At 43.0% G+C, this 11,611-nt stretch overlaps 1 protein-coding gene across 3 annotated transcripts; it reads right to left on the bottom strand.

Annotated features, from left to right (window-relative positions):
- Nucleotides 1–1,097: 1,097 nt before the first annotated feature.
- On the bottom strand, nt 1,098–11,548 carry CCDC127 (coiled-coil domain containing 127). 3 transcript variants are annotated; one of them, XM_066627049.1, is made up of 4 exons: nt 11,505–11,548; nt 6,754–6,838; nt 5,494–5,622; nt 1,098–4,883 (listed from the first exon to the last, which is right to left on the bottom strand). In XM_066627049.1, the coding sequence occupies exons 3-4, from the start codon at nt 5,612–5,614 to the stop codon at nt 4,213–4,215; spliced, it is 792 nt and encodes a 263-aa protein (XP_066483146.1). In that variant the 5' UTR covers nt 5,615–5,622; nt 6,754–6,838; nt 11,505–11,548; the 3' UTR covers nt 1,098–4,212. The 3 variants fall into 3 exon arrangements, with proteins under 3 accessions (XP_066483146.1, XP_066483147.1, XP_066483148.1); XM_066627050.1 differs by lacking the exon at nt 11,505–11,548 and adding an exon at nt 11,180–11,259; XM_066627051.1 differs by lacking the exon at nt 11,505–11,548 and adding an exon at nt 7,969–7,989.
- Nucleotides 11,549–11,611: the final 63 nt, after the last annotated feature.

The following is an 11,611-nucleotide window of genomic DNA, read 5'->3' on the forward strand; positions in this document are numbered from 1 at the left end:
TTCTTTTTCTCCTCTCTTATGTGGCATTTCAGATTATTTTATAAATGATCATTTGGATAGCAGGCACGATACTTTTGAAATACTGCAGTGGCTGACTGGCCTGCATTAAGATTCCTTGCAATTGGCAGAGTTGGCTCTATGTTCTTCATGTTTCATAAGTAGGCTATATTGAGATGTGTTCTGGACTGTAGTGAAGTATCCATGGTAGCAGTAAACATGCAAGAAGTCTTAATGTTACTATGAATCTTCCTGCTGTTTGATGCATTCATGAACTGTGCAGCTATATTCACATATTAAGCATAAACTCACTGAGTCTTCCACTTGAAAGTTTAGCCAACTGCAAGCAGTAAAGCGAAAACTGCTTGACAAGAGATGAATCTGACCAATTAGGTCTCTCACTTATATTTCATTGCAGTTGGAGTGGAAGACTGGGGGCCCAATCCTATCCAATATTCCAGCACTGATGCACCTGTGCCAATGGGGAATGTGCTGCAACCAGAAGTGAGCAGGCAGTCACACAAGCCTTCTCAAGGTAAGGGAACATTTGTTCCCGTACCTCAGGACTGCATTACAGCTTCATGGACACTGGAAAACTGGATAGGAATGGGCCCTGGAAGAGTTTAGCAAACACTTTACATAATTTCTTCCACATCATGAAACAGAAGGACAGCCTGCACTCCTTCCAGCAAACTCCTCCAACAAAGCAGCTGTCTCTGAATTCAGCCTCTACTTTTGCATGTCATGGCAATTTGACTCTTTTTATATTTACCCACCTCTATATCTATGTAAATCTGAGAACTCATCCTGTAATGAAGTAGACAGTAACCCATAAAAGCTTATTATTATATACAGCTTTTCAACAAGAAGTAGTTCACAAGGTGGTTTACATAACAAAATATATAATTAAATATGGACTCTCTAGGTAGCCTTAGGAAAGCTCTCTACCCTTTTATCTGCAAAATGGGGCTGACAGTTATTGAGATGGGGCTGTTGCAAGAATAAAGCTATTTTCTTTCTTGAGAGTGAGTTCACTTATGCAACTTGCTATATTGTACTGTATAATTACTTGCACACTTACAATAGTAACAAGACCAGAGTTTGAATTTTTCACAATAATTTATTTCAGGGATAGTTAACAGTAAGGTGAGTAATTTTTTTAACGTATGTGCACCAAATACAAGAAATAACATCTGGTGCTGAATCTTCTTCCAAAAAGTGAGTACCTTCCAGTGATTTTCAACCTTTCTAATTTAACAGCATACTGACTAGACACTAAAATTTTCAGGACACACCATCTGTTTTTTGACAATTGACAAGGCACACTGCACTACCGGCAGGAGGCTTACATCCCCAGTGGCACTACGAATAAGTTACCCTCCCCATACTCCCGCAGCACACCTGTGGACCATTTGTGGCACACTAGAGCAAACGACTCTGGAGAATACTCAAAGAATCTTATCTACATACAAACAGGCCAGCAAACAGCAGAAGTGAGCATGACAAGAGAGATAGTAAGGAATGATTTTAGTGTTGAATACAAGCTACTGGTTTAGTGTTTCAGTCTATGAAACTTGTCCTTCAGCATGAACAGGGAACAATTCTCATCAAATATTATACCGGGGGGGGGGTGTCCCATATCTACGGATTGGGTCTGGGTCCCCCCAATGCACGTAACTCTGTTGTGCACCCCCTCTGGAGGTGAGGCGAGTCTGAGCTCAGCAGAGGCCAAGGATGTTTGTCCCTGGCCCCTGCTGAACTAAGAGTGAGCTCTGAGGCTCAAAACATGTGACTTCCGGTTTCACTGAGAAACCAGAAGTCATGTTTTTAATGCCATGCCGGAAGTCACGTTTTAAAGGGTTTCCCCCAGTCTCCCAAAGCCTTATAAGGCATTAAAAAGTCACTTCCAGTTTCTCTGTGAAATCAGATGTCCTGTATTTTGAGCCTTAAGAGCTTAGTCTGATGAATATCCTCGGCCTCTGCTGAGCTCAGACTGCCTACTGGAGGAAAGGGGAGCAGAGTTTCCAAAGGGAGTGGGTGGCCCCAAGATTGCAGGCATTTGCCTGTATCCATGGTTTCAGATATCTGTGAGGGGTGCCAGAAAAGAAACCCCTACAGATAAGGGGGCATGCCTGTATAATGGGCTGTTCTTATCCATAGGGGGGTATGGAACCAAACCCTTGGAGATAAGGAATTCCACAGTTGCTTGAGTCCACTCCAGCAGCTCGCACAACAACTTAACTGGATCCTCCAGAGGCCTCTCCTGAGTCGTGCCAGGTTGGCAACCCACTCATTGGCCTCTATGGGCATCAGAATGGCCCACCGAAACCTCCAAAAGCTACTTCCAGTCAAACCTTGTCCCAAAAGGCTCACAAACTAAAAAAAGAAAAACAAACACAAAAAACACCAGGAACAGCCACTGGGAGGGACAGGGGTAATTGCTACCCCCTTGTTACATTTACAAGAATCACCACTTTAAAAGTGGCTTTCTGTTAAAGGGAGGAAGGAAAACAATTATATTTTTTTGCTTCCTGGGTTCTCACTCTTTTCTTTTCTTTTCACATCATTTCTGGGTGTTTTTGCTAAAAATATTACCTTGTAATTGCTGATGCACAGAGACAGATGCACCAATACAGCATTACAGCTACAGATCTCAAAGCAAGGTTACTTTAAGTAAATTCTTAGGTATAAATCAAAAATCTGAAAGGAAGATTTCCTCTTTCAAAAATAATCCAAGCAGAATATTAGAAAATTATATTCATGCTCAAAACAGTACAAACAACGGCAGTACCTGCAGCCTTCTTCAAATCTAGACAAATTTCTCTCAAAATACGTACTGGCCTAAGGGTGCAGCCTGGCCTGGGAGTGGTGCACCAACTCCTTTTTGTATCTATGTTTATCTGCATACTTGTGCAATTGAAATGGTTTTACAATTATCAGCACAAATGAAAGTGACAGCCTCAAGCTCCAATAACACAGAATGGGGCACAAGACCTTTTACTACTTGTAAAATGCCAAATGAATTTATGAATTGTTTTTCCCTTGCATGAAAGATTTTAAAATTAGCCCAGCAAATAAGTCCACAAAGGTTAGTAGCCCATCTGTCCACATATTTCTAAGTTAATCACTTGTGGCATGTTAACAGCCTGAAATAAAGAGAATAAACTCTCTTTCACTATATAAAAGCTTCCCTCTTACTTGCCACAAGTGACCAGAATTATTATTTACTTTATTTATATCCCGCCTTTCTCCTTGAAGGGACACAAGGTGGCCAGATGGTGTAGCTATTTACAAACCTGGATCACAACAAATGTCTTGTACCAGTCAGGTGTACTGAAATTCTGACAGAATGTTCACATGCAGTGCTTAATGTCTAAAAAGAGGTGTCAGAATTCAAGCCTGCCTGAAAGGCACTATCTGGGAAAGAAAGCCTTCTCTCTGATCCTAGACATGGAGGGGCTATTTGTGGTTGTTCAGTAAAAGGCACTCTGCATTTGCTCAAGGACACCATCTTTTTCTGATTACTTCACATGCTCCACTGTTATACGCTGGCGTTAAAAATTCATTCAAGAGGTACTAGCTTTACCCACTAAGTTCTTAGTGTCAACTATTTTGTTTTAACACAATCACTGTGATATTTCTGCAAGTATTAAGCCTAGCCCAGATCACAAATGACTAAAGCTGCAATCATATGCACACTTACCTGGGAGTAAGCCCCATAGAGCACAGTGGAACTTACTTCTGAGTAAACATGCATAGGATTGCACTGTAAGTGAATAATTACTAAGCGACTGATTTGAAAACTTGGTTATACACTTCAGCGATGAATACAGAATGTTTTCATAGCCTTACATGGATTTTCAGACTGAAAACAGCAAGAACACAAACTGACAGCAGTTGCTTCCAAGTAGCGTGAAAAGATTTCTTGCAGGAAAGGTTGCCATGCAAGTGCTAGAAGTGGAAATAATCTCCTTTAGGCCAGTACTTGACCTTCTAAATTCAAAGCCTTTCAGCCAACACAGAGCACTAGGGTACCGCTCAATCAGCATTCCCCTTGGCCAGTCAGATGAAGAGGTGTTAAAGCACTTGGGACACTCTTTTGGGCAACTAATACAAATATGGTGGCAAAGTGGAGAAAACTTGTATACGTACCAGATAGGTACTGGAACACTCATCCGATACTTGTAACATATAAATGGCCACAACTTTTAACCACTACTTTCCCAAAATGGCTTTCTCTACTCTCTTGAACTTTTTGAGTTCAACAGACAATTCCCAGTATCGGAGATAAAGCCACATGAGCCTTCCATTCTGACGTTTATTGGTGTTTAGCAAATAGCTGCAATAGGTGTCATGTCTGAAAATATCTTTCAGGCCAGTTTCCATTTCTAGATCCAAAGCAACTGAATCAGTTGCTGCTTTAACTAGCAAATTTTTCTCTATTTCCAGTCGTCGACTTCTTGGTAGCATAAGGCTGCAGTAGATATCTTGCCTTTCTGTAAGTGCTTCTTCATATTCTTTTAACAGAGCAATAGCTCTCTTTTGCCACTGCTCTTCCTTCTCCATACAATTCTGATACAAAACACCAGCAGCTCCAGAGTTCTGCAGAACTTGTTTTTCTTGTTCTAATTTTGCACGTTCTTTTTCCAGAATTCTTCTTTCTTCCACTAGTTTACGGCTCTGGGAGACAAGGGCTTCACGATAACTTAATGTTCTGTTCCGCTCCTTTTCTAGTTCCAGCTCTAAGTGAGCAACTGTACGGCGGTTTTCTGTGATGATGTCACGATATTTGGTTTCAAGCTCTCTGTGTACAGTTGATAGTTTTCTATAGAAATCTTTTTTCTCTTTGTCTATCTCTTTCTGACATTCTCTGGACCAGATCCAACCTGCAATACAATTCAGGTGTAAAATTAAACTTTAAAACATTACAAGGCTCCTCATGAATGTTACTGAAACATTATAAAGAAAATGTCTATTGGTATTTTCAGGCTATTGTTTTCCCCTCTTCATTGAAAAATACTTGAGTCCAAATCCAACAAAGCTACTATTGCTGTTCCTATGGGAAAGGCAGGTGTTAAACACCTTTCTATTGGTGTCCTAATTAATGAGCAGGGGCAATGTTGCTTGTCCTATTACATTTTAAAAAAAAAGATAAACTACTGAGAAACAGAAACATACTATATTAAGAATTTAACAAGTATGTGCTTCAAGGGGAAAGGCAAGTAGTCCATGACAATCCCCAGGTTCCTACGTTTCATAAGAATGGCTACAACATGCCATCAACTTTGTTTATGTCTGCATATAATGGTATTTCCTCTTCTATTCTGATCTGGGTTGACTTTATTCCATTGCAGGTTGGGCCCATTTCAACAGCAGATTTCTATGAACTTGCTATACTAAAATTCCATAGTCCAGCTCGCACTAATTTCTGCCAATACAGTCCATCTCATTATATGCAAGATAAAAAAAATTAGTTTTATTTCAAATGTAACTTACGAAAGGCAGCCAATCCCAGCATTGGAACCAACAAAGCATAATTCCATTTGCTTCCAGGGCTTCCATCATCTCTTGCATTAGGCCGGATGTTCCAGTTAGGAGGGTCATTTAAATTATTCATGGACAATCCTTAAAATTAGGAAAAACAATTCTTAAGTATCTAATAAACTGGTTGTAAAGTACACTGTCAAATATACACATCTAAATTGGCATATTATTTATATAATGCTCTGAAAAATTTAGCAACATACCTATACAGAGATCCGTACGGTCAAGTAACCACAAAAATGGGCAAGGTTAGTGGGCTGGCAAGAAAGCTTCTGGTTCCCTTCCATATTCTCAGTCAGCTCTGTTCAGCTACTTTTTACCTGGCCCCTACTTCCCTCTGCCCAATTTCTTATATGCTCCTTCCCTTGTTCAAAACTTATTTTTCCTTTCCTGCCCCAACCTCAACCATAGTTTTCCTTCCTTTCCCTTTCACATTCTCATTCAACTACAACTAATTCATTCACTCATCCATAAATAGTCCTGTGGAAATAATGTTCAATAGGCAGGGACAGAGAGAGACAATGCTGATGTCACAATAGTATTCAAGTCTAAATATCTAACTTAGTGTTTCTCAACTAGTGGTACGGGTACCACCAGTGTTACTTGACGTGGCATCTGCTGGTATTCGCAGAACCCCTGGACACCTGTAGCCCAGCAGCAAGACCAGAAACACGACACAATGAACAGCAGTAGGAGGCTTGGTAGGCAGAGCTCCAAAAAAATGCTTTTCCATGCTTGAAAAAACCCTCCTGTCCACTCTGCGCCTCTTACTGGTGTTTGTCACGTCGCATCTGGCCTTCCAACTCAGACGTAACTGGTGACGATGTCAATGACAGTTACTTCCAGTGGTACTTCCAATAAGTGGACCATGTGAAGTGGTATGGTGGAGGACAAATGTTGAGAAACACTAACTTGTGTTATTGTGCTTTTTCAAATTGGAATGGCTACGAGAGAGACATTTAGAAAGCTGTCCCCCAAGTAAAAAGAAGCAGATTCCCTAATGTGTATTACTTTCTGCCTCATCTTTCACGGGTACCTCTCCTATCAGGGGAGGCAAAGCAGTACAAGGTGGCCACCTAACAAACATTATATAGAGAAGTTAGACAGCCACTTTCTATATGCAGATATAATAATCTTTAAAAATATTTGAATATTCAAAGCAATATCTTAAATAAATGTTCAAGTTTAAGGACATAATTGAATAAATCTTACCCTTAAGTTCCCTCTTTAACAGTTGGGAAAATCTGATCACTCAGAGAATAAAGAGAGAAGCTTCCTGATCAAAGCCATCCTAAAGCTGAAAATAAATTAAACATATTTGTTTGTTTTGGAAGAAAAAGTTGATAAACATTAAATAATAAAAATATTTTATTTGGTTGTATTCTAATATCAGGTTACTAATTTAAAATCGATGTTTACTTCAACTAGCCAAAATAAATAAAAAAATTCCATCAACTGGAAGAAGCAGCACAAACTATACAGGTCCAGCCTTGTTATACACGGATTTTTTATACACGGATTTAACTCGACATGAATGACCACTCACTGCAAACGAGTGAGCATGTGCTGATCCCTGGAGAAGGGGAAAAATGCATCCCTTTAAAATCAATTTAAAAAACTGAACAGTCATTTTAACAATAGCCTCCTTAATGAGAGAGACAGAGGGCAGCTGGCTGACAATCCATCAAGCCTTCTCTCTCCAGTTGACCCTTCCCTTCCCCCTCTCTTCCCCCTGAGCACTTGAAAGAAAGGTGATCATTTTGCAATGGTGAAGGGAGGGGCTGAGTGAAGCGCCTTTCTATGCTCTTGGAGGAGGACTGATTGATGGACTGTCTTCTTAATGACTCTTATTTTACATTACAAAGGTCATCAAGGCTGTTTTTAAATCACAGGAGCAAAGAAACTTTGTTTTTTATATTGATTTGCTATAGTGTACTTTTGCCATCCACTGAGTGCTTGGAACAGAACCCATGCAAATAATGAGGCTCAACCTGTAATACTGAAGTCTGACTTCATTCCAATGCAGACTCTTCACATGATTCAAATCTAAGGATGATTCAAATCTAAGAAGAATCTGAAACGCACACAAGTATTTCTGACTCTTAGACAAGGTGCTGTTGTTTTGATCCTTTGAAACAGGGTACACGTTTTTCCATTTTATTTGCTATGTAAACTACTTTTGTGAACTTCTCTTTAAATAAATTTTCTTAATAATAATCAACATGAACTCAAGTTTGCATCTGCATCTTGCCTGAGAATCATCTCTAGCTGGGTGATTTTGAAAAGGCCCATAGGGTACCTATGGGGTGCTGACTTCCCACAGAAATATATGACTCACAGGACTTGATCACAGCAATATCAACTAATGATCTCTACCCTTGAATGGGTGAGACAGATATGACAGAACTGACATATCCAGGATCTCACCTGCAATGCACTCAGGTCACACAGTTAACAGCTGAGGGCATAATCCGAACCAGGTCTACTCAGAAGTGTCCTATTTTCTTCAATGGGGCTTACTCTCAGGAAAGTGTGCAGCCTGAACCTCATGCATACAACATCTGGTTTGGATGTATATGTATGTCACTTGATTTCTTAACATTCACCCTTGGTCTATGATGAGATAGGTGGACTGTATCACTTCAAGCTGCAGGCGTGGAATGTCATTTTAGAATGTGCGCGCGCGCGCGCACACACACACACACCCATGTAAAAACACTCTAGGGTTAGATTTTTTTCTGCATACAGGGAGAAGTGTTCTACCCTGCCTGTCCCTTGGTCTGCGAGGTTTCTATGTTCCTTTGCACACTAGTATGCAAACCTGTGATCCTCCACCTACAACCTGAAGCAGTACAATATATTCTGCAACCTAACTGTATAACACAACCATCCCTCCTCAATCTGCTACATGTGTAGACCAGCCCCACTGGCGTCACTAGGGGGGTACGGGCCGCACCTGGTGACTAGTGGGGGGTGATGCGCTAAAACCGCTGCATTAGGAGCTATCGCGTCATGCCATACACGGTTGGATGCGGAATGTCCAGCAGAATGCAATGCAAAAAACAGAATTGAAACAGCTCCTTTCCTTCAAAAGTTATGGTCAAAAAACCGGAAAGAAAAAATGCATGGAGCCCTATGGAAAGTGAAAGTGAGCCGTATCGCGCGTTCACTCGCATGTAGGTGTACCTGCCATAGTTTGTCAGAAAGGGCAGGCTGAGAGGAATCCAATGACACCAGAATGGTCCCAGTCCAATTACTGCAGCCCCCCCAACCCCCCCCTCGAGAAGCTCCCGCCTCCAAGCTGCAAGTCTGAGCCCGAAAAGAAGCCATGTAGCCGCGTTTACTCATGAGTAGGCAGACTTGCCTTAGTTGAGACAGGCTAGGAGGACTCCAAAGATGTCAGAATGGTCCTGATCCAATGAACACAGCCCCCAAAAACACCCAAGAAGGCGATCCCCCCCTCCCAGGTTGGAGTCTATGGAGAACTATGGAGAACTATGGAAAGTGAAAGCCTCACGGTCTTGTTTACTTGTGAATAGGCTGTCGGTCAGGCCAGGCAAAGGGGAATGTGAGGACACCAGAATGGTCCAGATCCAACAGAAAAGGAGCTCAACAAATGCTCCAGAAGGTAGCCCCCCCCCACTAAAAAGGGCAAAAAAGAGGCTTGAACTGGTAAGGGGAAGTTTTCTATTTTGCACTTGCAAAGGCAGGTGGGTCTTTGTTTTGATATGCCTGAAACAGAAGAACTTTAAACTGGGCACTGGGAGGGCTGAAGAGCTCACTGATTCTTTTTTTGGGGGGTGGGGTGTTATTGCAGGCAGACTACAGAGTAAGCTCCATTGACCACTATGGGACTTACTTCAGAGTAGACATGCATATGATTGGGCACACAGGCTGCAATCCTACCCACACTTTCCTGAGAGTAACCCCACTGACCACTATGGGACTTACTTCAGAGTAGATTCACTTGGTGGAGCAGGACTGGCACCCCCTTATTTAATTACTTTATTTTAATTTAATTATTTATAATAATTTATTTTAATTTGCTTGATGATGTCACTTCGGGCCATGACATCACTTCCAATGGGTCCTGGACAGCTTGTCATTCTAAAAAGTGGGTCCCAGTGCTAAAAGTTTGAGAACTGCTGCCATAAGGTGTTAGTAAGTTGACACAGGTTCGTGTGTATGACTCTACAAGTTTTCAAAATCACTAAAATCAGAATTTGGAGGAATAATACCATCATGTTATATATCAATCAATGCGTAATTTCATGCAGAATGCAATGAAACAAACCACACTGAAATACCTGTGTTATAACAAAAGGTACAGCCAAAAAAACAGTGTGGGTGGGGTGATGGTACATCACCATGCCCACCACCTGGGGTGTTGCCCCGCCCACTGCATGGGGTGCCATGCAGGCCTCCCACACCAGGTGATGTGAATCCTAGTGATATCACTGACCAGCCCTCAATGACTGACAGCTAATGTGAACTGAGACCACCAAAAAGCACATCTGCTTGAGGGGATGACAGGCAGTTATGTGGAAGTTCTACTGGTGAAGTTAGATCTATGATGACTCAGATGCCAATTCATCCTACCCACCCTCCTTTTTTAAAGCAGCAATTTTCAACCATGGTGCCATGGCACAGTGGTGTGCCACGAATGGTCCTCAGGTGTGCCACTGGCGATTGGGGGAGGATAATATATTAATAGGGCAATTGGGGGATGTGAGCACCACTCTGGCAGTCTGGTGTGCCTTGTCAATTGTCAAAAGAATAATAGTGTGCCTTGACAATTAAAGCACCTTATCAGTGTGCCTTGAGATGAAAAAAACTGAAAATCACTGTTTATAGAATCATTTCAACCAGCGCAATCAACATAAAACTAAGGATGTATATTAAGAATTCTCAGGAGCTATTATAACAATGTACAAGAAAAGTCATAAAGCAGTATTATATCAATTCATAAATCACTTTGCTGCAGGAATCAAGAAAGGTATGAATCAGCTCATCTGTGGAGCAATCACGAAACACACACGTACTACTGTTTTACCCAATTCCCTTTCCAAACTTGGTCTGGAGAAATGAATTAGTTCCCCTCTTCACTCGAAGCAGACCTAAGGGTGCAAAAAGCATCTCTGGACCCCACCACTAGGGTAGCTTGCCTGTTCAACCTGCAGAGTTCCTCCTTCCTCCACTCTCTGCTTCTCTAGCCGCTGCAGCAACACCTTGGTTCCCAGTGGCTGCTGGGTGAGGCAGCCACACACCAGACTCTAGCAGTCAGTCATTCAGTCCCTCCTCTTTCCTCCAAGCTCTTCCTCTTGTTCTCTCAGTGTCTCCAAGCTCCTTCTTTCTACACCCACCCCATCTCACTGCTCCAGGTTCTGCTTTTACCTGTGGGCCTTCAAGTGGCTGCAGCTGTGCAGCACACTCCCTGCAAACTAAGGCCCTGGTGTTAACCCCCTGCTTGCCTGCCAGAGCAAGGGGCCACTGTTGACACCACACCCTCTCTCCTTGAGGGATCTTGCACATTTCCCTTACAACTGACAGTCCACCTAAGAGTGAGCTTTGAGCACTGGGGACTTTGAGGTCACACTCAGTGCTTGAACGTTGACTGGTCTTGACCTCCTCAGCCTACCAGTGGGGGCTCTGGAGCAGCAGGAGTGCGCCTGGGCTGCGGGTGGGAGCTCAAGGGACTGCATGCCTCTCCTGCTGCCGCCGCTGCCACCCCCTGCGAGGCTCCAGCAGGCCTGGCAGCGGGAGGGCCGCGCCTGAGCCCCTTCCTCTGACACAGGCGGTGGCGTAGCTGGGGGGGCGGAGCAAAACGGAGCCGTACAACTGAATGGCTCCGAAAGGAGGGGCTGCTCGCTCGCTCGCCCCGCTGCCAGCCTGAGCTCTGCGCCCCCCTCCAGCTACGCCACCAGAGCTTCTCCCCAGCGGAGCCACCTCACGCAAGGACCAACCTTCTGCCACCAGCGAAGCGTCTCTGCAGCTCTCACTGCGCATGCGCAAGCTGCTCCCACCCGCCTCCTTTCGGACCGAACCATCTCGAGAGAGGGGGGTGCGAGGT

The sequence above is a fragment of the Tiliqua scincoides genome, chromosome 5, assembly GCF_035046505.1.
Source record: "Tiliqua scincoides isolate rTilSci1 chromosome 5, rTilSci1.hap2, whole genome shotgun sequence".
Lineage (NCBI taxonomy): Eukaryota > Metazoa > Chordata > Lepidosauria > Squamata > Scincidae > Tiliqua > Tiliqua scincoides.

Coding starts and splice junctions, on each gene's coding strand:
- CCDC127 (XM_066627049.1), bottom strand. CDS start 5,614: ATGAATAATTTAAATGACCCTCCTAACTGGAACATCCGGCCTAATGCA. Junction 4,884..5,493: donor GCTGGGATTGGCTGCCTTTC/GTAAGTTACATT, acceptor ATTGTATTGCAG/GTTGGATCTGGTCCAGAGAA.